The following is a 25640-nucleotide window of genomic DNA, read 5'->3' on the forward strand; positions in this document are numbered from 1 at the left end:
CTCCTCATCTTTATCAAACACATACATTTCTGTACAGTCTTGCCCATTCCTACCTAAACACAAGTTTTGTTATGTAAAAGAAATACAAAATGAGGCCTAATAGGTAGGTTCAGTAAATATGTAAATGAGCATAAGTCTATTCGTAAAGTTAATGCAGTTTTTGCTAGGTTATACATAACAAAGAAGAAGAAGACTAAGAAAAACTTGTCAGAAGTAATTTTTTATTCAAAATCCACAGAATAAAGAGGTGCCATTCTCTGTTACCATACAGCATACAGAGTGTCTTGCTCAGGAATAGCTCTGATTAAGTGGCAGATTGAAGAGCTATTTCTCCTCTTGATAAGCAAAGGTGTCTTGAGAAGTAAAATGGCACCCAGAACAGGAAAAAGAGCTAAGAAAAATAAATAAGGCATAAAGATGCTTGTCTGGACTGATACTACAACACCTGTTTCCACCCCCAAACAAACAAAAATAACAAAAAATGCCCAGACCACAGGACTGTAGAAAACATAAAAGCATCTTGGCCTTTCTTTAATGCAAATCTTGGTTTAATTCCCCCCTCAACTTGTGGGTGAATTTCAAGGTTGAGAGAGATGGTTTAGTGAATTAGAGTTCACAGAAGTCAAATTTGTTTCTCATGTTCCCTGCTTTTTGTCAGCAGCTGCTGCTAGCACAATTGAGTTCACAGAAGACAATTCTCTCCTGAATTCTTAGCCTAAACTGCCAGTGATGGTCTTTCATAGTTATTTGCATGTTCTCAAAGCAGTTTCAGAATGCAATCAAATAGATGGTATCAATAGGGAATATATGAGTACATTAAACGATGTGATACTTACAAAATATTTCAAGCGAAAAATTATTAATCTCTATATATTATATTTTAAAAAAATACAGACTTCAATTTAAGTTTGGATCCCACCTCTGATGATAATCATCTCCAAATGCCTAATACTATGTATACTAGGGGAGAAAAAAGTGCAAGAAATAATGCAATTCTCTTATTCACACTGCCTGTAAATCAAGTTTGCTACAGTCCAAATGTATTTTAAAATCACTTTTCAGCATCAATTTGAATTTGTTTGCTTTTGCAATGGGAAATGGAGCTTGGGGCAAAGATCCCTGCAATAATAACAGAGCTGGCTCAAGATGGAAAGGCTGCAAAGTTAAATCAGTGCACTGTTATGCATGACCTAACTAGGTCTGATAAGCGCTAATGCAGCTGTGTTGCTTTTTGTAGACCCTGAGCTGAAATCACGAGGCTATGCTATCTTACTTTGGGTGAGCTCAGGGCTTAATTTGAAGGAGTAGATGTGAATTTTGATTATCAGAATCATGTTTTTGTTGGTTAGTTTGTTGTTAAGTTTACTACTGTTGTTCTTAGACCAAGCAGGAGCGCAGCACAATGTGCTTACAAGTCATACAAACAGCAGTGGATGATTCTTACTTTACAAATCTCAGTAGCTACTTTCTGTATCTGCTCAGAAAAACTGCAATGAAACATTATTTCAAGAAAACTCAGCAAGGAGAGGCACAGGCTGCTGGGAGTGCCTGATGCCTCTTTGTGAGGCTGGGGACTACAAAGAGTTATTTTGCAGAAAGCGTGCTGTGTTTGAGGAGCTGTGTTGCAGGTGGAGCTACAGGAAGAAGTGAACAAGCTATGTGGTGTTTGAGTGAACGAGCAAGGGATAGACTGGTTATTTTCAGCAATGCTACAGTCTCAGACTCCCAGGAGTCTTGAACCTCCATTGTGGTGAAGAAGCAGATGGGCTCAGAGCCCTGCAGGGTAATTAGCCAAAGGACTGTTAGCCGGGGTCTGATAAAGATGGAGGCTGGAGGCACATCACAGCATGTACCACAAGAAGGTTCCTTTCTCTCTGAATTTGGCAAGTAGGACTGGTACCTCTTACAACAGGTGTGGGGCTCTGGACCTAGAAGGCCAAACAACTGATGAGGTATGCAGAGATCCTTCTGGGTTGGTGAGGCCTCCTGAAACAACACCACCTGCACCCTGCATCAAGACCTCCTCTGTTAAGAGGAAAAGAAGGATAGTTGTCATAGGAGACTCCCTTCCAAGGGGAGTGGAGGGTCCAATATGCAGACCTGACCCAACTCACAGGGAAGTCTGGTGTCTCCCAGGGCCTGGGATAAGGGATATTACAGGAAAATTGTCCAGTCTACTAAGGCCCTCTGATTACTCTTTGCTAATGTTTGTTCAAACTGGCAGCGATGAAATAAAACAGGGAAGTCTGAAGGCAATCAAAAAAGACTACAGTGCCCTGGGATGATTGGTAGAGGGATCAGGAGCACGGTAGTTGATTTTGTTGATTCTTCAGTAACCAGGAATAATATCATAAGATTAGGCAGATCCATTAGGTCAATACATGCCTCCTAAGCTGGTGTCAGCAGAAAAATTTTGAGTTTGTTGACCACAGGATGATCTGCTCAACACCTTGTCTTCTAATACCTGATGGGATTCATTATTTCAGAGTGAAAATGTCTTTGCAGTTGTTGGGGTCCGTCAGTGCTGGTCACTTTTTAAACATCACCTCCTAAGGGCACAGGAGCAGGCAACTCCCAAACTGAGAAGTCAAGCAGGTGAGGTAGAAGGCCAGCTTGGTTGAACAGGAATATTCTGTGGAAAAAAAGATAAAAAGGAAAGTTTATGCCCAGTGGAAGCAAGGCCAAGTGATATGGGAAGAATGCAGAGATGCTGCTCACTGCTGCTGGGAGAAAATTCATGTGGCCAAAGGTCAACTGGAGTTGAAGCTAGCCAGCCAGAAATGTGGGGGACAATAGGGAGTTTTTCAAGTAAATCAATGGCAATAGGTAATGTAAAAATAACATTGACCTGTTACAGGATGGTCACCTCACAGATGGGGACAGGGACAGCACAGAGGTGTTTAATTTATTCTTCACCTCCATCTTTGACATGGGTGGTGGTCCAAAGGGGGTCTCAGTGCCCTGAGCTGGAGGTCCATGACTGTGAGAATGTTCAGCTCTCAGCCAACCCTGAAATAGTGTGAGATCTGATGCTTCAATTGGAACCGTACGAATCTATGGGGCCTGATGAGGTTTATCCAAGAATCCTCCAAGGGCTAGCTGATGTCATTGTAAAGCCTCTCCTGATAATTTTTGACCTGTCTTGGGAATCTGAAGAGATGCCAGCTGACTGGAAGCTGGCAAACATCCCAATTTTCAAGAAGGGCAAGAAAGAGGACTTGAGAAACTACAGGCCTGTCAGTCTCACTTCTGTGCCTGGCAAAGTTATGGAGAAGATTATTCTGGGAGGTGTTGGAAAACAGCTGAGAGACAACACAGGCAATGGTCACAGCCCGCATGGCTTCATGAGAGGAAAGCCCTGCTTATCAAACAAAATTTCCTTTTATGACAGGATACCTCACTGCAGTCTGCAACTTCAGAAAAGGAGGGGTGGACACTGATCTTTTCTCTCTGGGGACCAGGGACAGGGCCCGAGGGAAAGGCCTGTAATTCTGTCATGGGAGTTAAGGTTGGATATTACAAAAATGTTCTTCACCCAGAGGGTGGTTGGGCACTGGAAGAGACTCCCCAGAGAAGTGGTCACAGCATCAGCCTGACAGAGTTGAAGAAGCTCTTGAACAGTGCTCTTGGGCACATGATGTGACTCTTGGGGTGTCTGTGCAAGGCCAGGAGTTGGACTTCAATGATCCTTGTGGGTCCCTTCCAACTCAGCACAGTCTGTGATTCTGTTAAAATGTAATATGGATCTGAGTTCTGCCATCTTCTACAGCTTCTCTGATCAGACCTGCTGTGATCTCTGGTCCCCAGGCTCTCTCCTCTTGGCTGGGAGAGACTGCCTGTCTTCCCAAGGCTTTCAATGTTGCCGTGCTATGGCAAGTTAGCTGAAGATCAGTCTGTTTGGGAGGAATTTTAAAGCTATGGTGATGTTTTGATTATAATCAGCATATTCAATTTCCCTGAGAAATAGATTGTGCTGTCTCAGCTTGCTCTTATTTCTGATGTTGGTGGTGCACGGTATTTGGAATATGAATGTTGCAAAATCTAAAAACTGATCTGAATAAAAGTGTGGAATTTTACACCCTTGTAACCTACATGCTGCTGAATAACAAAATGCTACCTTTTGCTACATCCATGTTAAATCTTTGTTTGTATCAGGACAGTGAAGATTCCTGACTCTGCAGATGGACTTGGATTCCAAATCAGGGGTTTTGGCCCTTCTGTTGTCCATGCTGTTGGGAGAGGTAAGCCATAAGAGCTGTCAATGGTACTGCTCAACGTATGTTTCATATCTAAATGACTTGGTTGAGATGAGTCAAAATTAGGTCCAGTAATCCATCTTAGATTTTTTTTCCCCAAAGTAACAAACAATATTAAATAAACTCAAATGCAATTATTCTGTGTACTTATACTCTGTAAGCTTGGATACATCTCCCAACTCTTTTTAAAAAATGTAGTTACACCAATGTAGGAAAGTTAAGTTAAAGCTGTGCATTCTTTGCAGATTAAGGAGTAGCTGAAGGATGCAATACAACTGCATGTTGGGAACATGTGTGTTAATTTGTTAGGTGGCTATGTGGTTCTGCAATGTTCTGAAAACATTTTACTAAGAAATGTGCTTTTTACAAATCTTTTCAAGAGTGTTAGTGGCTTTGTCTTAGTAATTGCAGATGGTTCACATAAATACTATTTTGGGATGTGATTTTCAGACACTTGCTATCCTAACTCAATGTTTTTGAGTAGTGCATTTGTGCTAAAAGAAGTTGAGGCATTATTTCTTGCTGTCTCATGTTGCTTATGATAGAGCAAACTAACTGTGTTTTCAGTTATTTCAGTTGTGTCTCCTTCCCCCCTCCTGCTTTTGTAACTGAGGCGTGAAAAGTGAACTGATCTGCAAAACAGCCAGATTTGAACAGTTTGATGACATTTTTTCCTAGGTTGCCGTGCCAGAAATTAGGTTTTCAAAAGAAAGACTAATAAACTACAGACTTAGTATCTGATGTGTTAATTATTTCTGCACCTGGATCTCAATTCAACTGCCTATCATTATTCATTAGACACATGCTTTATTTTGATTAGCCCCAACAATATGCAAGTGCTTGTTTGTGTGATTTGCTAAACCTGGAAGATTCTAAGCATGTGCTTAAATAGTTTGCTGAATTGGGATCTTGGTGTTTTCTGAAGAGAGTTGTTTTGTTTTTTTTTTTGAGAGAGAGATATTAAATAAGGTCTTATTTATATGTTTATTTTTATGTCTTTTTGGAGGGGAGAGATTGCAATAGCTGGTAATAGTGTAATTTCCAATGACATTATTTTATATTAGATTTTAAACACAGCTTTAATCTAATAGTGATAATTCTGAAAATGAGGGAAGCTCATGTATATTCTGCAAGTTATTTCCTTGTCAGATATGCTCAACTGGCAAGTCATGAAGTCATGACAAGCTTTCTATTTGTCAGCCCTGCAGATTCAGTCTAGCCTTTTCTTTCACAGCCCCTAGCTTCTGCAACCCAGTCTGGCAGTCTCTAGGCAGTCGATTTTTTACTTCCTTGGCACCTCTGTGGCAGTATCAAGAGACATTTGGAGGCAAATGTTCAGGTAGCTGGAACTAAGGTCATACTCCAGCAGGCTGTCTTTCAGGAGTGAGTTTGAATTGCACTGAAAAGACCTGGAGACAGCTGCTCTTTTTGTAGTGCCTATTCAGTCACTAGAGTTTCCCAATGTGGTTATTCAGTTGTGAAAATAAGTTACTGAACCAAATATTTTATGTAGCTTAGAGAGAATGTTTTGTTTTGGTGTCATGTTGTGTGTGTCCCCCTGTCCCACTCTCTGATAATTTAATTTGAGATATTCTACTTAATTGTCTTTGAGATTTTTTTTCTAAAGCTCTAAGGCCCCCTGCTATAATTGTGTTGGTAGGGAAGATGGAAAAAGAACAATATATTTGGAAATGTCTTTGGAATTTAGATATTTCACTTAATGATTAACATGATACTCTAGTATGCTCTTATGCTTTATGTATTGCCAGAAAACTTCTGTTTCGTATGTAAAATTGAAAGACCTGAATTAAACAAGAAGCTCATAAGCTTGGGTCATATAAAAGTAGGCTAAGTTTTAATTCGTGACTTTCAAGCTAGAGCCATTTTATCCTTTTAAAGTCCTTTTTTTTGAGGTGAATTTTCCACATTTTCATATTGCTAGTCAATGTTTGTTGTTTTATGAAGCAGCCTTTTGGTAATTGTCTGGTCTCTTTTATGGAAACATCTGCTGGCAAACTCCATTTTCTTGGCATCCCACTGGTCTACAGAAGTACTCTGTGGTCAAGGGAAGTATGTAAGGATCAGTCAGACCAGGTTCTGATTTTTAAAAAAAGAGATTTTTTGGACTGTAAGCTTGAAAGGAGATGTTTAGAAAAAGAAGTTTGCTAACTATGTGGGTTTTTATTAATAGGAACAGTGGCAGCTGCAGCAGGTCTCCACCCTGGCCAGTGCATAATCAAAGTGAATGGAATTAATGTCAGCAAAGAGACTCATGCAAGTGTTATTGCTCATGTCACAGCCTGCAGGAAGTACAGGCGGCCAATGCAGGTATGTCTCATTTGGAGCCCTTGCACTTTTTCTTCTAGATTTCTATTTTTGGTCAAAGTAAACAGTGTGGTGTTCATCTCTATGCACATATCTGCTGTGCTTGAGTGGGGTGAGAGGAAGGAAAGGGTGAATAAAACTGAAGGAAAGCCAATTGAAGTATAAAAGCTGAAGATTGCTCAATGGTGATGTTCAAAATCTGCTTAGTTTCTGCACTGAAATAAATATCATGGATAATTTTTATATGGTGTTTTTAAAGGGCTGTTTCAAGCATTTCTGCAGTCCTATGCAGGAAGAATTTTGAGATATATTCTCATCTTGATGGAGAGGGAATCACAGAGCTTTCTGCTTGCTCAGCAGCAGGAGAATGAAATACAAAAACCGGATCATTTTCCAGAATTTTGTTACACTTCAGTACACTGAGAGCAGAGTGCATATATTCCATCCATAAAAGAATTCCCATTGCATTCCAGTCTTGAGAATAAGTATATATTCAAGGACTCAATATTTCCTTTTTTTAAATGCATGTAAATTTTGTTATCTTTGTCATGTTAGTTAAGGAGAAAATCTCAGGCTTCCAAGACACAAATTTACGAAGAAAACCAAACCAAGCTGGATTCTATAATGTAGTTTTCCAATTCTCTGCAAGTTTTTCATAAACTGTGAACCAACATTATTAATTATCTTCACAGACTCTTCAAGTACGTGTTTACTGAGGAGAAAAATCCAATTAAAATTAAGAGTTGAATCCTTCTCCCACACCTACTGCAGAGTTATAAGAATTATTTAGTTAGAACTGGGTCATATAAATACAGTGTTTATGAAAATGTTCTTGGGATGTTTGTGTTTAAATGATAATCCAGAATTGAAATTGTTACATGGCATATAGAGATCAAGCTCACCTATTCTTTAAAGGAAGATGCACTCTATTAAAGAAAAATGTCCTGTTCACTAGTAGCAAAACTGGCTAGAAGAAAAGATAAATTAAATTCATTATAGCAGTTTTGTTCTCTCTGTGTATAACTGTAGACTTCTATGGATATTAGTGACATCCAAAGATAGTTGATTGATGTTGGCTGGTGTGAATGCCTGGATGTTAAAAAATTACTTTGGGTTTTTTAATCGACTTGTATAATAACTTGAATTTTTTTTCCTATACATAGGGGTTTTTTTAGTTTTAAAAAGTAGCTGATCATAATTCAGCAAATTACAGATAACTGAAGTTCCTTAGACAGGCAAGAAGAACTTCATTTAGGATGCAGTATTATCAAAAAACTATGGGAGAATTGTCTAGACTGAAATAAATGGTAGAATTCCCAGTGGTGAAAAGACAGCTAAAATTTAATTTCCTATTCAGAAATTTGGTGGGGTGTTTTTATTATTTTTGGAAAATGACTATGGATTTTTCCTATTTTTTAAGTACAGTGCACACAGCCTATCATTTAATTACCCAGAATATTGCAGTCTCTCCTGTGGTTCCCAATTGCGTAATTGAAAGGGAATATTTTTCTGGTTCTTACATCTTTTACTTCTCAGGGTAAAACGTCTTCCTAATTGCCTGGAGCATGAAGCTTCATTACAGATTCCTTCAGTCAATAACTGCATAATTTCTGTTGGACAGTGTTTATCTTCTGTCTTGTCTGAATAAAGAAAATTGAGACCAGATTTTACTTCTTGCAATTTCTTTGCAGTGATACTATTCATGATGTGGCAGATTTATGCTTAGTTTGTTCTCCTGTAATGATTTTGAAGAACATTGCTCCAAATCATATTGCATTAGATTGGTTGTTACCTTTTGGAATAGGGACTTGCAGGTTGAGTAGTGAGTATTGCCTTTTAGAGATTAGCACAGCAGTCTCAGTGCTACCAAGTACTGAGTAAGAATCCATAACTAAGCACCAAGCTTTGAGGTGAACCTGAGAAATGTGGATTTCAGAAGCATTCCTGCTGATCAGCTTCTGCACAGGTGTCTTCCAACAATCAACACAGAGCTCTGAAAGTTAAGCTTTCTTATTCAAATATTTCATGCTGTTGAGTGGAAGGCAAGGCATAGATGAATCTAGGAAATCTAGACACCATACCGGTAGGGTAAAGATAGAAGCTGATTGTTAGATTTTAGCAAAGGATAACTGGATGTATTTGGCACTTTGCATGAACATTTTAACATTCAGCCTAAATGTTTGCTGTCCTTGCTTAATTTCGAATTCTTCCATGAACTTCTTTTTGAATTCAGATTTGTCACAATCATGGCATTTATTCTGGTGTAGCTGTTGCAGAAGGAGTGATTAACTTAACTGTTAAGCTTTTTTTGAAGTATAAAGGACAAAGAGTAATCTGGGGATGCCATGCTTGATAGGATCTTTCACAAGGGTATGGCGGACATGTGGCTGAGTTACAGACTGGGTAGAAGATGTAAGATAGACACATGACTTCTTCAAGGGTGCTATGACACATATAAGACACCAATGCTGTGCTCATATGTCACTAAGCCACAGAAGATGGTGGACTTTTGGAGCCTGTGGTTCTTTTCTTTTCCAGGGCTGCAGGGGGTGCTAATCTGTGGGAAAAATAAAAAACATTTATTACTACACTAGTAAACTATTCGTAGTCAAGGCAAATCTGCAGTTTGATTTGAAATATCTTAAATAATTTTTGGTGGAGACATAAAAATTGTGGATGTCATGCTGTCACACACTTCATACTGTCTCATGACAATATATGCCGCAGTAAAAAATAACTTGCCAAAATTCTCTGGATTTTTTTTAACTTACGCCTTAAAAATAGTGAAATAGTTGCTATCAGTTGCACTTGCAAAGCTTTTTCTACCTGTGTATTTTTTGTTGTTTTCTAGCAAGATTCTATACAGTGGGTTTACAACAGCATTGAAAGTGCACAGGAAGATCTTCAGAAAGCAAACACCAAACCCTCTGGAGATGATGGAGGCGATGCCTTTGACTGTAAAGTGGAAGGTATGTGATGCTTGTTTGATCTTGTTGCTGCAGAGAATGATGTTGTAATACAAGGAAAATGTAGGCAGTGGGTTTGTTTGCAGAGAGGAAATTTTGAGCAGATCATAAGATGTGATTTACATAAGAATTTGTTTTCTTATATATTCTAAGCACATAAATTTTACACGCTATTCTTTGAAAACCAATATCTTTCCCATTTAGAGAAAATACTTCCATGAATACTTTGCAGAAAATCTGTTTAATTTCATTTGTAAGAAACATAAACCTAGGCATTACCTGATTTATTTTCACCTCCAGTAATCATTTATGGCAAACTAGATACAGTAGTCATTACTGCATGGGAAATAAAACAAAACTATCCCTCAAATTATTTTCAGGCAATTAATATTTAGATGAAACTGCATTCATCTGCAATTTGTAATTAAAGAGACAGTTAATACTTGAACTGTGCATTCATAAATGCAGTTATTGTGGTTTCATTTCTGAATGTTGACAGTTTTCATAGTGATTTTCTTCTACTTTATTTAGAAATACTCAGTTTTCCCTTTTTTTGGGTCTTAATGTGTCTGGATTATAAATGAAATGGAATTAGCCCTCTTAAATAACTGTTTGTAAAGAAAGAGTACTGCCTGTTTTGCAATCCAGTATTTTAACATCTACAAATCTACCGGTGTTCTGATTTTTATATTGTTCAACCAGGTTCTTTAATGAATGTGTTTAAAAAGAATGATCAGAACATACCTCTTACTAGAATGTTTGCCTGTGTCCTTTATAGTTCATTCAATGGCCAGGACTTGTCAACTGATTTGTGTTACTTTATTTATTCTAGAGGTAATTGACAAATTTAACACTATGGCAATAATTGATGGGAAGAAAGATCATGTGAGTCTGACTGTTGACAATGTTCATCTGGAGTATGGAGTGGTTTATGAGTATGACAGCACAGCTGGAATAAAGTGCCATGTCTTGGAAAAAATGATTGAACCAAAGGGATTTTTCAGTTTGACTGCAAAGGTATGAAGCATTTTTTGTATGTTAATGTTTATTGTGTTTAATACCAGCGGAGAAACTTGTGGATTTTTTTACTCTTATGGTTATATGTCCTTCATTTGATACCTTATGATTGGTCACCCTTATCTCTCTGATGTTTTGGAGGACGATGGTGTGCTCAGGAGGCAAAAAGAGTTATGTTGTCATTATAAATTGAGCCTTTAAATAAAAAAAAGTTAAAAGATCTTCAGAGTCTTCCATTCCTCCTGCCCCTCTCCCTTATTTCTTATTTATCAAATAAAAGTTGAAAGAAAGTCCAAGATCTACTGAAATATCTATAAAGGCTATATACTACCCTCATCTCTTAACATGCCTTTTAATTAGTTTTCTCTCACCCTTATAGCAAGGCTTCAGTCTTTGCTGGGCAGTACAGCTTATCCTGTGCCTTATTTCCTAGCCTTTTTATGCAGAATATACAAGAGGATAGCACTCAGTTTTCTTTTATGCTTTTTCAATGCGTTAGTATTCTGCCAAATTGAAGGTTTTCTAGAAGTAAGGAATGAATTAATTCAGCAGCTCTGCGTAATGTGTGCTGATCAAGTAAATGCAGCAGATAATGTATTTCAGAGGAGCCATAGTGGTTACATTAGTAGGAAATTAGTAGTAAATCCATTATCAGACAATGTCATGAGAAGCCAAGCAAAAATACTTATGGGTATAACTTCTCAGGGAATAGATTTAAGAAAACCTCTTTGCATCCCGTCCCAAGCTTTGTTTATTGTTGTTGTGCACCATTTTCTGTAATGTTATCAGGCTTTTCAGCTTTAGTTAAAACAGATGATTAGTAAGGGGAAATTTTAGTCAACTTAATTTCATAAGATACTTTTCTTGTTTTTATTATCTTAGATTCTTGAAGCACTGGCAAAAAGCGATGAACATTTTGTGCAAAATTGCAACAGCCTCAATTCCTTAAATGACGTTATCCCCATGGAACTTCAAAGTAAATTCAGTGTCATTTGCAGTGAGAAAATTGAGCATATCTACAGAAGAATCTCTAGCTATAAAAAGGTATGCCCTGCATGTCCTAAGCTTGATTATATTTGTCTTTTAAGGAAGAAACACGGGAATGTGGTACAGTTTGAATAACTCTTCAGAGCGTCAATGGCAGTGACAAAAATGTGGCTGGAAGTTTGCTATTTTGAAGCATGAATGCCTTAATTGAGTAATTGTATCAATTGTTTTCAAGCCATTCTCTTTCTTATCCCTTTTTTTAGACTTTCTGTAGTTTGTATTCTTTCTTATTTGCTGTGTTCAGTTGCAGAGACAATCAACTGCATATTTCCGTAAAAGGGCCGTCATTCTTGTAAATGCCTTAAACCAATACTCTAGTGAATTTGCAGATGTTAACCAAAAATGTAGCAATAACAACAGATTTTTTTTTCTTTCTAGTGCAACTCAAATACCAGATTTTAACCCATTTATTCAACTTTTAGACCCTAGCATATCTGTTAAAAGTAGCATCTCTGTAATTTATTAGCTTCACTTGGTTTAATAAAACATAATAGCATGGAAAAATGGAGAAGGCGCTGATTTTTATATGCTTGAGATCTTAGTTAATGATATGTAAATGAATAAATAGCCCAGACTATGACCTCTCGTTGCTGTCTGTGCATTTCTCTATAGTTGTTTAACCAAGCAGGGCGTAAATAAATCAACCATTTACCATTTTGTTAATGCAACTCATTTTCTAATCCAGACCCCTAGTTCCTCTCTCATGGAACCTAATTGTTGGGAGGTGAATTACTTTGTAGTAGGCTCAAAATGGCTGCAATAAAGTAGGTCTGCCCTGTCTTACCTCATTTGGGGATCTGAGTTGTGACGTTTAGAAACTGGTCTGTTCTGAGAGTTTATACATAAAAATTTGAAAAGAGGGAAAAAAAGCAAAGGAAAGTGAATACAGGAGCTTCACACATTTGCAGAAGCTGCATTTAAAAGACTAGATAATGATTTTTCCATTTTCAAAGGAAAGTAGGGAAAACTGTTAGGAATACCTGTAGCTCAGTAGTCAGTAGGACAAAAGCCAAAAAGCAGCTTGTCAGGCTTCTCAAGGTGCTCTCTAAAAAGAAATGGAATAAACTGAGTTGTGTCAATGGAGACATCGCAAGAATCCTGATACTGTTAGCAAAAATCTGACATTGTTTGCCTGAATTACAAACCTCCATGTTTCCAATTTGGTTAAAATTCAAATTACCATTAAGAAAGAAAAAAGTGGTTTCATATTAACAGTTACAGTTCAGGTAACATGCAGGTGATTTATATGTTTTCTGTAGCTGAAAAATTTGACTGTGATATATAGCCTCTACAGAGGAGGCCAAGACAGTAAATCAAATTTTGTTGTGCTTCCTGGATGTGAAACAAACAGCCTTAGGGAAGTTTTCATAGTTCTTACACTGTCTGGAAACAGATATTCCTGATACAGACTGCGCTTTAGATCTCATCTGCTCAAAAATCAGTAGTTTCACAATTATAGCTTTTATTAACAATTAGTAATGCAGTGGATTTCAGGAATAGATGTGTCATTTTCTTGGCAAGGTAAAGGTAACCATAGTTACAGGAGACTTTGGGAGTGCCTGAGCCCAGCTTGGCTCCTGGTTTTACTGTGAAAGTTCTAATTCTATAAATAAAAATCTTGTGGATTTCTGCAGTTCCTACTATTATTATCAGAACATTTTGCTTCTAATAGACCTCAATTCCAGTGCCATGAGTCCCAGATGTTTCTCAACACATATATGAGAAGAATCTTGGTCCTGACTTATGACCTGATTAAATCATAGCCAGTATTTGGTCTCTCTGGAGCAGGATGTGTGGGAGATTGAGATGTGAAATATGTACTGCTTGCAGAAATATTTTCATCATTGAATGTCCTTAGTAGCCTTCTGAACAACTTGTGCATTCTTCAGCCTTTGAACAACTCCATAATTGGATTTCTTGTAACCCTCCAGATCTTGTTGTGATCTAAAGATTTAAATGTAATTATCCCAACAAGTGTTCATCAGACTGAAGTAATGTGACACCAAAATAAACAGAAATTTAAGTCCCAGTACAGAAGCATCTTACTTTGCAGAAGGAATATGTCTTAATTCAACTGAAGCGTTAGTGAAAAGTTGACTGATTTGAATTTTTGATGACATTCATTAGTGAAGAAACTTTGCAAGTTAACTTTGAAAATGTTCTTATGCATGAGCTGTGGTTCATAGCTAAAGTAGGTCTGTGTAATATTTTGACTGGAGAGATACTGTGATTAAAACACTGATTACATCTTTCCAGAAAAAAAAATCTTCCCTGACAAGAAACTGCACTGAAAATGACACATATTGACAGAAATCCTACTTGTGACTGACAAATAAATCCCTTTTCCAATTGAAGAGCTTGATCAGATTACTTGATTCTGATGGAGATGTAGTTGCTGAGTGTCCGGTTCTGTCCTCACTATTTTGGGTTGACATCTTCTCATCTTAAAAACCAAATAACTAAGCCTATTCAAGACATTGCACAAAATTTAAGATGTTAGAGTCAAGGAGAGGAGGCTAAGCACTGTATTAGAATTAGACCAAAAACTAGACAAAAATTACACCAGAATTAGACAAAAAAACATTCCTCGTTGCTGAGCTGATGTATAGGAGGGAGAAGAGGTGTTGGGCTAGGAAAGTCTGCAAAATGTGGTTTTTACAGTTTTTATGTACTAGTGTTTGTCAGCTTCCTAATGTCACTCAGAATAGAAGAATGGTTGAGGTTGGAAGGTACCTCTGCGGGTCTTGTCCAGCCACCCTGCTTAAGCAGGGCCACCTAGAGATGATTGGCCAGGACCATCTTTGAGGAAGGAGATCTGACCTCTCTTTCCTGAACCTCTCTGAGGAACTGTGCCAGTGCTCAATCACCCTCACAGTGCAAAAGTGTTTCCTGACAGTCAGAGGAAACTCCTGTGTTTAAGTTTGGGCCCATTGCCTCTCGTCCTGGCACTGGGCACCACTGGAAAGAGCCTGGCTTTGTCCTCTTTGCCCCATTCCTTCAGGTATTCATAGACATTGATGTGTTTCTCCCTGAGCTTTCTCTTCTCCAGCCTGGAGGGTCCCAGCTCTCTCAGCCTTTCCTCACAGGAGATGCTCCAGTCCCTGAATCAGCTCAAAGGGCTCACCTCCACTGGGCACTCTCCAGTGTGCCCATGTCTATTTCTGTGAAGCCCAGACTTGGACCCAGGACTCGAGGGGAGGCCTCACTGGTGCTGAGGAGAAGAACAGGATCCGCTCCCTCCAACCCCTGGCAATGCTTCTCCTAATGCAGGAGGATAAGATATATCTTATTAAAGAGGATTTCCTCCTTCCCAAATAGGAATTCCAGAATTCATACTTTCTGATTTTGTCCTTATTGTAGCTTCAGACAAATATTTCATGGATTTTTGGGAAATAATGGCTTGAAAATGTCGGCAGGTGTTTATAAATGTCATGAGCAGTACAGCAGTTTCAGACTTGCTCCCCAGAAATTAATTTTTTATTATTTTCCATGGGCAATAAATTCTATCTCTCTGTTACAGAGGTATTTATACATCTTAAAACATAATTTGCTTCAAAAAACAACCCCTTAAAAATGTAAAATGAAAAATATTTTTCTTTCCCTTTTACAGAAAGGTGGAAATTACAGTCAAGACACCTTAAGTCAAGGATGGCTGAAATATTTTAAGCTTTTATTTTCTAGTGAGGTACACAAGAATTGTTAGCTAAGTGCGGACACAAGAAGAGCTGATAACCAAAATTTGGTTTCCTTTCTTACTTCTAGTTTTCAAGAGTGTTAAAAAACAGAGCTTGGCCTACCTTCAAACAAGCTAAGTCAAAGATTTCACCACTTCACAGCAGTGATTTCTGTCCAACCAATTGCCATATCAATGTGATGGAAGTGTCTTACCCTAAGACCTCAACTTCCCTTGGTAGTGCCTTTGGTGTGCAGCTGGACAGCAGAAAACATTCTTCCCATGAAAAGGAAAATAAAAACACCGATCAAGGTAAGTTAATTGAGCTTGAAAGAGCTGCTTCCAGTGCTTCTGATATAGAGTCTTAAAAGGTAATCAGTTTAAGTTTATAGCCCAAATATTAAAATTGAGGACAAGTCTTTCTGAAATCACCCTTCTTTTGAATTTCAGTTTTATTTTACAGCATAATAATGGGTAGTCATAATTTCACAATAATTTTTTCCTAAATAGCTTGACTTTGAAATGCAAATAAAATGCAAAATTAAATAAGTACATGCATTTTAAACAGAAAAATATTTCAGTGTCTGTTAGGTATTTTACTAACTTCAAAATGTATGTTGAAGAAAAGATAGTGATGAAATCCCTTTGAATTATTCCCAGGTAAACTGAATCCCATGATTTATGTCCAACATACCATTACTACTATGGCTGCCCCTTCAGGACAGTCTCTTGGCCAGCAAGAGGGCCATGGTCTGAGGTACCTCTTAAAAGAAGAAGACTTAGAAACCCAAGATGTCTATCAAAAATTGCTGTTCAAATTACAAGCTGCACTGAAAGAGGTGGAAACATGTGTCTGCCAAATAGATGAGTAAGTAAATGTTACCATCTGGACTTGTCTTTAACTTTTCCATGGAAGATAATGATAAATCTGGGCAATGCTTTTGTGTAGCATAGGAGTCAATGCTGACTTCAGACAGAATCGAAGTAAAGTAAAAAATTTAAATGCAGGTAATGTTGTATTTTGATCTTTTTCGCAGCATGCCTTTTTTCCCCACAGTTTGTAGGTTTTTTTCCAGTTTGTAGATTTTCTTTAGAATGTGGCAAAATTAATTAATTTGAATTAGTTGAGGAAAATATGAGGCACACAATGTCACCTACAATTTCACTAAGAATGGAAACAAAGGGCAGAGGTATAAAAATGGCCTTTATTGAACTCTTCAGGTATTGCGGAATAGTCCCACAGATTAATTTTTGGGTGAGACATTACTCACCTGCCGGGAGAGCATTAATTTGTTAGAAATTTTTCAAAACCAAATTGACCTTAAGGAACAGCTATGGATTTAGGGAGAACCTCCCTGGAGTGATTAGGACATTTGGCTTGAATGTGGGAGACTCAAAGTCTCATCACAGTCAGTCCTAATTCAGGACAACTTGCTTTTTCTTTAATAAAGTGAGTGAGTTCAGTTCTGGGCTATTTTCTTGGGATAATAATGAAGAAGGATAAGAATTATTTAAGTTTTGATAGATCCCATATGTAATGCAAATGTCAGAAATTAATTTTGAAAACAAAAACGGCAAAATTTTTTGAGTTTAAAAGACAATCTGTCAGGATCTCCAGTTTAGATAAGTGGTGTGTCATTGTTTCTCATGTTATCTTGAAGACTGTAGTGTGATTTGTCCTTTCATGTGTACTTTAGGTAGGTTTTCTTTTTTTTTCCTGTTCTCATAGTAGTTATGTAAGTAATTATTATGAGTCATTGTAATGTATCACATACTGCAGTAGGAATGAAAGCAAGAATTCACTCAGTATTTTTAAGAAAATGTTGTTTCCTGTGCCTTTACATAGTTGTGCTACTTATCACGCTGAAGATGAAGTAAATTAATTAAATTAATGATAATTTCAGTGCTTGGGTGCACTTAGAAATGACTATCTGTAAAGCCTGTGTTGTCTCTCTTCCTCATGGAAGTCAGAATATTATATATGGAATTTTAGTCAATACTTTCGGAAGTTCAGTTGCCAGTATGCCACACCTTTCCTTTCTACTCCCTTGAGCTTGTGATGCAAAAGTACAGGAAATTCTGAGCCTTTCTTTTGTATAAATGTATATATAAATACACAAACTCACAGAAAAATTGTGCACAAACACAAGCGTTCACTCTTTTCATTCCTAAATTTTCTGTACACTGACCTTGTAGCTGATGTTGTATAAGCTACACGGATGTATTTAGCAAATTTTACCTTTGGCTGATTGGAAGACTGAGACTTTGACTTTTTGTACTTTATTCCTCGTGGACATTGAGTGGACTGCCAGTGAGTAATTACTGTAGAGGAAAGCAGTTCTAAAGAGGAAACAGGATAGCAAAGAGACCTACTTAAAAGTGCTGAACAGGGGAGAGTGTGCAGTTCAGAGGTACATGGTATATTAGAACATAGTTACAGATGCTAATTAACTCTTGAGATTTAGGACTTTTAGAAACAAAAGATAGAGTGAGACAAAAGATAATCCAACAGACATCTTTAATTAGAAATTTTCATACTTAAACAGCTGGGAGGAAATGCTTTTTATTGTGCTTTTTATAAAGAGAGTAGGATTTATTTTTTCTGTTGTGGGATAGTAACAATAAAATTGATGTCTTTTTTATTGAATTGATAATTATCCTAAACAATCCTCATTATTTTAATATTCTCGGGGTGGATAATATGAACATGGTATCTATCACAATTTTTAATTTATGTTGATATTGTGTGACAAAAATTGGACTACTGAATGACTGTTTGGTATGCTTTATACTTAGCGTTGGAAAACTTGCTCATGCCTGTTTCTAGAGGTCTCTGCTCTGTGTTGAGGTCAGTACTGGTCTGTGTTTCAGCTCACAAAATCTTGAAGCAGTGTTATCTGCTCAACCTCTGCTGTCTGCTAGTGAACTGAAAAATGAGTGTTTCATCTGAAGAGCAGGTCTGTGAGAGCCTATGGATTATGGCAAGGGAGCATTTAAGAGAAGATTTTGTACTCCTAATATTGTCTGCATAGGAGTTTATAAGATGGTTTGCTAATGAGTTTTGGTTGGATAAGTGATGTAGTAATGACACAGAGAGAGAAATACACACGGAAAATGTATCCCCTTTCCACAGCCTCTCCAGGCTCCTCTGTGCTCACATTCAAATAGTTTAATGGAATCCCAATAGTTCTTTAGTGATGCTGCAGATACCCCACATTGCTGCTAGGTGTTACACAGAAATAAGTCCTTTTTCAAATTGTTTTCTATATGGTGACTCTGCTGGGTTCTTGGTTCTCATGCACTCAGTGCTCTCCCACCATCCCAGCTCTTTTTTGGAAAGATGTCTTTTGGGATCATACAACATTTTTCAAGCCTCTGTGGAGTGAGGGAAAGGCAGAGAAGGCTTTTTGTTGCTGCCTTTTAAAATTCTTTATTCTTTGACTAACCATAGCAAGTTTTGTTTGTCAGGGTTGTGTTGACTTGGGTTGCACATAGGAGTAATTCCCCTGGTAAGGATTTTTTTTTTTAAGGTTTAAATTTCTCTGTTTCATTGAAATATTCTTCACAGAGACTCTCTAGCTGTTAGTTACTATTCCCTCATGTGTTCTTTGAGAGCTAGATATTTAAGGTAATTTTGTTTGGGGTAGGCCCATCTCTGGAGTAAATGTATTGTGCATGTGTCATGTTTAAGAAGAAAAACAAAAGTATATTTATGCAAGATTATTGGGGAAGGCATGTATCCAGGTTTTTATTTTAAACTCCCTGGAGTGAGTTTTTTAGAGCACATCAGTGACTTCAGTAACTACTTTCTCCAGAACTTGGTAATCCAAAGTTCCATCTTTTGTTTGTGGTAGTTCAGCAAAAAAAATTTCCTTTAGAAAAAGAGCCTGCCTGCTGAGAGAAATGGAAAAGACCCCTTAGGAAAAGATCCAGCTACCTTAATCAGTCTTTTACTGAGCTCTTGGCAGCAGTGACTAAACAGGTCACATAAAAGAAGGGGATATAATAGTCTGTCTGTGTCTTGACAAATAATTACTCAGGGGAAGATATTTTCAGGAGCTGAAATTGCAGTTCATTATAATTGTTTCTTAATCTTGATTATTTTCTTCCAACAACAAAATCCCTGAGAAGTTACTAGAATTAACTTTTATTTTTACGTGGATGAGAGTGCTTTTTCAAGAAGAAGCAAAAGTATAGATTTATCTTTGTCCTTATCTCATGTTTCAGCAGGCAGAACTAGATGGTCTTTTTGGAATGAACCTTTTGATTTAAGAGCAGTGTTAGAATGTTCTGCCACAAATTTTTCTAATCTTTTTTTGAGCCCCATAGATAATTCTTACTAAGAAAATAAGTTTTACAGGTATGAAGAACTGATTTCCTAGGGTTTCTGTTTCCTTAACACATTTATTTTAGGACAAGTTCAAAAACACATATGCTCTAGCATGAGATCAACACTGAACACTGATGTAAAATGTGGGTCCCATCTCTCTTCCTGTACTTGTTAGTGACTGGAAAGAACTGAGTTGTGATTTCCCACTGCTATGAAGTGTTAAGGCATAATGTAGCCCAAAAGATATCAGTCTATTGGAGGAGTGAGTTTAAATTCTGGTGAAATTATATGTTAGGGATCATTCTTCTGTATTCTAGTTGCAGTTCAGATCAGTATCTGTAACTAAATGTGGGATAAAATCTGTCTGTTCCCATCAGTGGGGAGAATTTAATGTAAGAAGATCTAACCTATTTTTGAATCCTACCATGTAGTTGGTAAGAAAGTTTGCCAGTTGACCATTCTGACAGCTCCTTCAATAAAACCCTGTTACTATTTCAAAGTAATTCAAGGGAGGAAAAAAAGTTTAGTTCAGTGTCCTCTGATTTCAGGTAGTTAGCAAGTAGTTTTTGCAAGAAAAATGCTGCTTTTGAAATCCAAATAGTAATTTGAAAATGTGATTTTAATGGAGTGTTTGAGCAATAGGAATTAAAGGACAATTGCCCATTATTGCTGTTCTGATCTTGAAAGTAAATTAGAGCATCTCAGTATGAATTAATCATCCAAGAATATGAATTTTTCACTGCCAGTATTTCTGCATGTTCTAAAAGTAGCAATCTGCACTGTTCTCTCTTCTTGGCTGGATGTCACTTTTGTGCTCGTCACAGGCGCCTGTATATTAATCATCAGTTTTACTAGGGATAATGGCTCAGACACTTTGAATGTCACGAAGCACACAGAGATGTTAATAAAGACAATTAAAATGCCCTAGTAGAATAGTTTGTGGTGCACACTGGCATGTCTTGTACAGTATTAACTGGGAAAATACATGCTATTCACAGACATGCAGTTACATCCATTTGTTTTCTTGATTTGTGCTAAGAAGTGCAGGATTCATATTTAAAAATAGTTATGTTAATATGCAGTTTGACCCCAAGTGTCCAAGAATGTGCTGTATTTCTTCTCCAGCTGGAATCATTGCTTTCATACATGATGAAGTATTTGGTAAGGTTAGTGGGTTTCACTGTTAGACTTTCTGACAACAGAATGTGTCACTTCCTTCCCTTGTTTCAAATAGATATTGACTGAATTAAGATATTCCCTTCACATATTATAGAATAATAATTGGAGGATGCTGATGAGAAATGTTATCCTGTTGCTAGCTCACTTTTGAAAAACATGAATTTGCCTTTATTTTTGTGTGTTTCACAGCCTTCTTTCTTCAATAACGTATTCTCCCAAATCTGAACGTAAAACACCTGAGCCTTTAATACCAGCAGACAGTGATAATGAAAAGGGGGAAAGAAATGGGAAGAAAGTCTGTTTCAGTGTAACAGGTGATGAACAAGAAGATTCTGGTCATGATACCATCAGTAACAGGGATTCTTACAGGTAACTTTAGTAATAATATTTTTATTTTTCAACTGAATCAAATATGGAAGCTTGTAAAGTATCAAGTGGTTATAAAGATGACTAGAATATGATTCTGACATTACTAATGGAGGAGTAACTAGCCACAGGATGTGTGAAGTAAAGTCTTATGAATACAGATTAGTTATTATATCTTAGTTGCCCAAATCTGGATAGGCTATCACAACCAGAGATGTAAAACCTTACTTTAGATTACCTGTCTTACAAAAACTAGCAATAACTGGTTATTATGTCTCCAGCAACAAACCAAATATCTACCATGGAAAGCAAGGTGATAGACCCACTGTTCTTTCTGATCTAAAGAAAAATACAATACTTATCAACATATATTTCTCACCTTCTTTCACTCTAAATACTGTAGCATCAACTCACCTCTGGAATTTGAAATGCGTACTGTGAATATGAAGATTAATAATTTTGGAAAGGAAGGAGTAATTATAGCAAGTATAGTTCTTATATAGATGATACTCTCTTGCTTAGAGAAAATTGGCTAATGATATAAAAATGAAATTCAAATTTTAGCTGCAAGTAAAATGAGAGTTCATTATTTGTTCAGTATCATTATCATGCTCAGAAATTAGAATCTCAGTAGGTTTATCATTCTTCTACAGAACTCTGTGTTGCTGAGATCTCTTCCCTAAGCTGTATTTGATTACTGCAGCCTGGTAGATATGAACTCCTCATCAGAGTAGAAAGAGAACTACACAGATGTAAACACAGACATAGTTTGCACAGATTAAGTTCATTTTGTTCTTACCATGGTGAACACACAAGCAAAATTCTTGGTCCAGCAGAAGCACATTTAGAGTTTGCTGTGTGTTTGTGAGCTGCTCCAGTGGTGTGTGCTTGCTCCTGTTGAGAGGTTTCCCAGCTGGCACAGGATTTGTATGTGGAGAAAGAAGGTGTGACCCAGGACATGAGTGTCCCTTTGTTCAAAACATTTTCTTTATTCTGATTCCTCTCCTTTATAGTCCATTCTGGCTGTGTAGGAATAATAGAACCTAGGATTCCATATACAGAATAATCATAAAATTTGTGCATTAAGGACAAGTGTTGGAGTGAGATTAGAATGCTTTTTTTCTTTGCTTAAATAATTGTATTAGTCAATACTTAAAAATCTCTCGCTATCGTAAGGCCGCAGTGGTTATTATTGGAACTGTTTGGCTAATTTCAGCCATTATAATGCTCTCATTTTGTGTAGAGTCTCCTGCTAAACCTTATAATACAGCACAAAAATCATGCAGAATGATACAGCAAATGCATCTAATCTGTTTCTTATTTTCCTGAGTTTTATTTTCTCATGCTTTGCACAACCCAGTTTTAATTAACCTTCATCTCCCCTTTGGAGACTTTAATAAGTGAATAGAGTTAGTTAGAAAACATTTCTTAATATTCAGCCAGAAATTTTTAATACTCCTTGGGACTGTTCACCCACTATTAGGAACATGTTGTTACTGATGTCTTTTCATCTACTTAATGGTTATGATTGTAATTACATCATATTGGCTTCATTTAAAAGTTTAACTCCTTCACTTACCTCGTTGACTACAGGTCCAAAACATTTACATTAGCCAGGAAATGTAAGCCACTCTCCCTAAATTAGTGAAAAGTTACTTCTGTAGCTACACAAATAAAGACAACAAATAGGGAGCACATGTATAACTGCAGTGTTATTTTAAGAATGGATATGTTAATCTTGGGGAGTGGGTACATCCAAAACATAAAACAAGACCCATATAAGTATGTATAAACCTCCCTTAGGTACACTTTTACATTATCTTACATTCACTTGGGTTTTTAAGACTCCCTCTGCTGGATAATTACTTAAGCATCTCCTGCATTGAAACGAAATGATTTTCATATGACTAAACAACTCTGAAGACTTTGAATTCAAATATATCTTCATAGGGTTTTTAGTACAAAAGTCTGTATTTCACTCTGTTTTTTCTGCAGGAGTAAGTATATCTCCATGTATTTTCTGTACAGAACAAATTGTTTTTGAGAGAAAAGAGCAGAAAAAAATGACAAATTTAGATCCCAAAATCTCCCTATTAGACCAATGTGGGTGAGATTTCATATGCATAGAAGTTTTGACTGAAGCCACAGATGTAAATGTCTATACATCTCTAAAAAAAGAACGGCTGGAAGAGATGGGATCATGAACTGTTTTGGCTGACAAGGAAAATAGTTTGTAATTTCAGTTTTGGTACTACTCAAATGGATCAAATATCTTGTAAACCCACAGTGAGACTCTGTTATGCAAGTTGTAAAGACTCAATGTTTGTATTAGCTGTGCACCAGGAGAAAATGTGAAGTAACTAAAACATTTGAGGCCACAGATTCAAAAACTACCACTCATGCAAGAAAAGTTGGTTGTTTTGCATTCAAAGTCTGTATTACTATTCTGCAAGTACTTGTTCACAGGTAAGGGGAAGGGAGATAATTGAAGCATCTATTTTGGGAATCCGGTCTCCTGAGTCTTACCAGGACTGCAGATTAAATGAAAGTCTAAGCACAGGGACCTTCATTGTGTATAAAGAATTACAGAGACTGTCTCATCATTACATTTAGGATGGGAAAGGGAAAGAATTTCCATAACTTTTTTGCAGAGCCTGTGTTAAAGGAAATAGCTTTATTTATTTTTTTTGTTTTGTGTTTTATTTTTAAGTGACTGCAACAGCAATAGGAACTCCATTGCCTCTTTCACCAGCATTTGCAGCAGTCAGTGCAGTTCTTATTTTCACAGTGATGAAATGGATTCAGGTATGTTTACAAAAGTCATCTATTAATCTGTCTTCTTTTCCTTTTATTAAATTTTATTATTTTCATTTGCCTGGCAGTTTTATTGTTTTCATTTTAAAAATTGCATCCTCCTTAGTAATAGAAGTTCATAATTTTGCTTCTGCCTAGCTAGTGCTGCACTTAGGAATCCTTCTGTAAAAGAGAGCCAAAATTCCATTATGTCTGTGAATAGACTGTATTAGAGCTCCTGGAGTCAGTGCTCTTCATGTCTTGACAGTGCACTGTGTGGCACAGGGTGAGGAGCATTTTAGGTGAGTGTGGAACACTCTCCTAGCCAGTGTCAGCACCTAGACAGCAGGATATGGCTCTGTGTATTTATAGGAAGGAATGTGAGACCACATAGGAGCACATTCTTGTTTATGCCTCGACAAATTGGATTTAAGTAATTGCAGCTGCTAATAGGAATGGGATGGAATTTAACTGCATGGAGAAGGAGGTCATATACTCAAGGACTAAAAATAAAAAAATATTTGCTCTAAGCTGGGAGTTTATCATTTGGGAATGATGTAGGAAAAGAAAAAAACTGAGCATATTATGAATATGACCCACCAGTGAGGCCTGGCCATAACTTTTATTGCTCATTGTACCAGGAGAGATATTTTCACTTGGAACAGGAAAGTATTAAGACATTATGCAAGGCATCTGAGATACCTTGTGAATTATGCAGAGTAATGTGAATAAGACAGAATTTCATTTCCAGAAATGATACGTACTTACACAGCAAAGCTAATACAGAGTAAAGGATGAAGGATATAATGAATTGTTAATAAAAGAGGAGACCCAGGGTCCATATCTTCAGCTTAAGATGAGAATGAGCTGATATACTTTTGTGCAGCATCAAGCTGATGCCTAAAAGAACATGTCTTTGCTAGCCAAGCACAGATGCAGTGCTTTAGATGACAAATACTGCTGCTCAGGGAAACTCACGCTCTCTGCTGGCTTAATTTTCAGCTGGTTCCAAAGCTAACCTGGTCAGCTCCAGGCCAGGGGTTTTGGGCACTGTGCTCTCTTGCAATTAAAATCCTGTAAAGGAGTATAATGGTTGTAAGGAACTAAAGGAGCTAAAAAAAAATCAAGGACAGAAAAGTGGCGTTCAAGTGTTTCACTGACATAAGAAAAATGAGTCTAGATTAACCTTGAATAAATTTGAATTATAAATTATCAAGCTACTTCTTGTCTGTAACCAACATCAAGGAAAAAAAAAAACAGTTTTAAGCTCAATTTTTCAACCTTTTTTGAAAGAATTCAAGGTATGTTGCCTGTTGTCTGAAAGAGCAAGTGACAGGGCAGTGACCTAAAAGAGTCCATCTCCTTTGCACTTTCTTAAGAAATGATGTGCTTTGTGCTGCTAAAAGCTTCATGTCAAATAATTTGGGTGCTGTATTTTTGCTGAATTACTAAAATCTCAGAACCATTCAGTTAGTAAGAACATTAGGATCGTGAATTATCTGCAGGCTCATCTAGAGCAGTTCTTCCAGAACATGACCAGTTGGGTTTTGAATATGGTCCTTTCTTTAAGGGCTATTTCTGTATTATTGGGTAACTAATAAATGCAAAATATGTGGGGAGAACAGCTACTATAGTCCTGACAGTGTTAGCATCAGTCTGTGTGCAAAGCAGATTATCTAAGCTGCAAA

At 37.1% G+C, this 25640-nt stretch overlaps 1 protein-coding gene and 2 long non-coding RNA genes across 3 annotated transcripts in view; 1 reads left to right on the plus strand and 2 right to left on the minus strand.

Annotated features, from left to right (window-relative positions):
* Positions 1 to 25640, plus strand: part of PREX2 (phosphatidylinositol-3,4,5-trisphosphate dependent Rac exchange factor 2) — a 173363-nt gene that overhangs the window by 83062 nt on the left and 64661 nt on the right. Inside the window, exons 20-28 of the mRNA XM_066563765.1 lie at positions 4156 to 4241; positions 6448 to 6584; positions 9433 to 9550; positions 10380 to 10564; positions 11447 to 11608; positions 15374 to 15596; positions 15945 to 16152; positions 20983 to 21162; positions 23870 to 23964. Of these exons, the coding sequence (XP_066419862.1) occupies positions 4156 to 4241; positions 6448 to 6584; positions 9433 to 9550; positions 10380 to 10564; positions 11447 to 11608; positions 15374 to 15596; positions 15945 to 16152; positions 20983 to 21162; positions 23870 to 23964 (1394 nt within the window). The remainder of the gene's footprint in view (positions 1 to 4155; positions 4242 to 6447; positions 6585 to 9432; positions 9551 to 10379; positions 10565 to 11446; positions 11609 to 15373; positions 15597 to 15944; positions 16153 to 20982; positions 21163 to 23869; positions 23965 to 25640) is intronic.
* On the minus strand, positions 205 to 8647 carry LOC136565295 (uncharacterized). The gene is made up of 2 exons (XR_010784847.1): positions 8032 to 8647; positions 205 to 2632 (listed from the first exon to the last, which is right to left on the minus strand). It is a non-coding gene; the product is annotated as an uncharacterized lncRNA (long non-coding RNA).
* Positions 8875 to 25640, minus strand: part of LOC136565299 (uncharacterized) — a 109916-nt gene continuing 93150 nt past the window's right edge. The window contains exons 2-3 of the long non-coding RNA XR_010784852.1: positions 12592 to 12656; positions 8875 to 9138 (exon numbers count right to left, since the gene is read on the minus strand). This is a non-coding gene — a long non-coding RNA (uncharacterized lncRNA). The remainder of the gene's footprint in view (positions 9139 to 12591; positions 12657 to 25640) is intronic.

The sequence above is a fragment of the Molothrus aeneus genome, chromosome 1 (assembly GCF_037042795.1).
Source record: "Molothrus aeneus isolate 106 chromosome 1, BPBGC_Maene_1.0, whole genome shotgun sequence".
NCBI lineage: Eukaryota > Metazoa > Chordata > Aves > Passeriformes > Icteridae > Molothrus > Molothrus aeneus.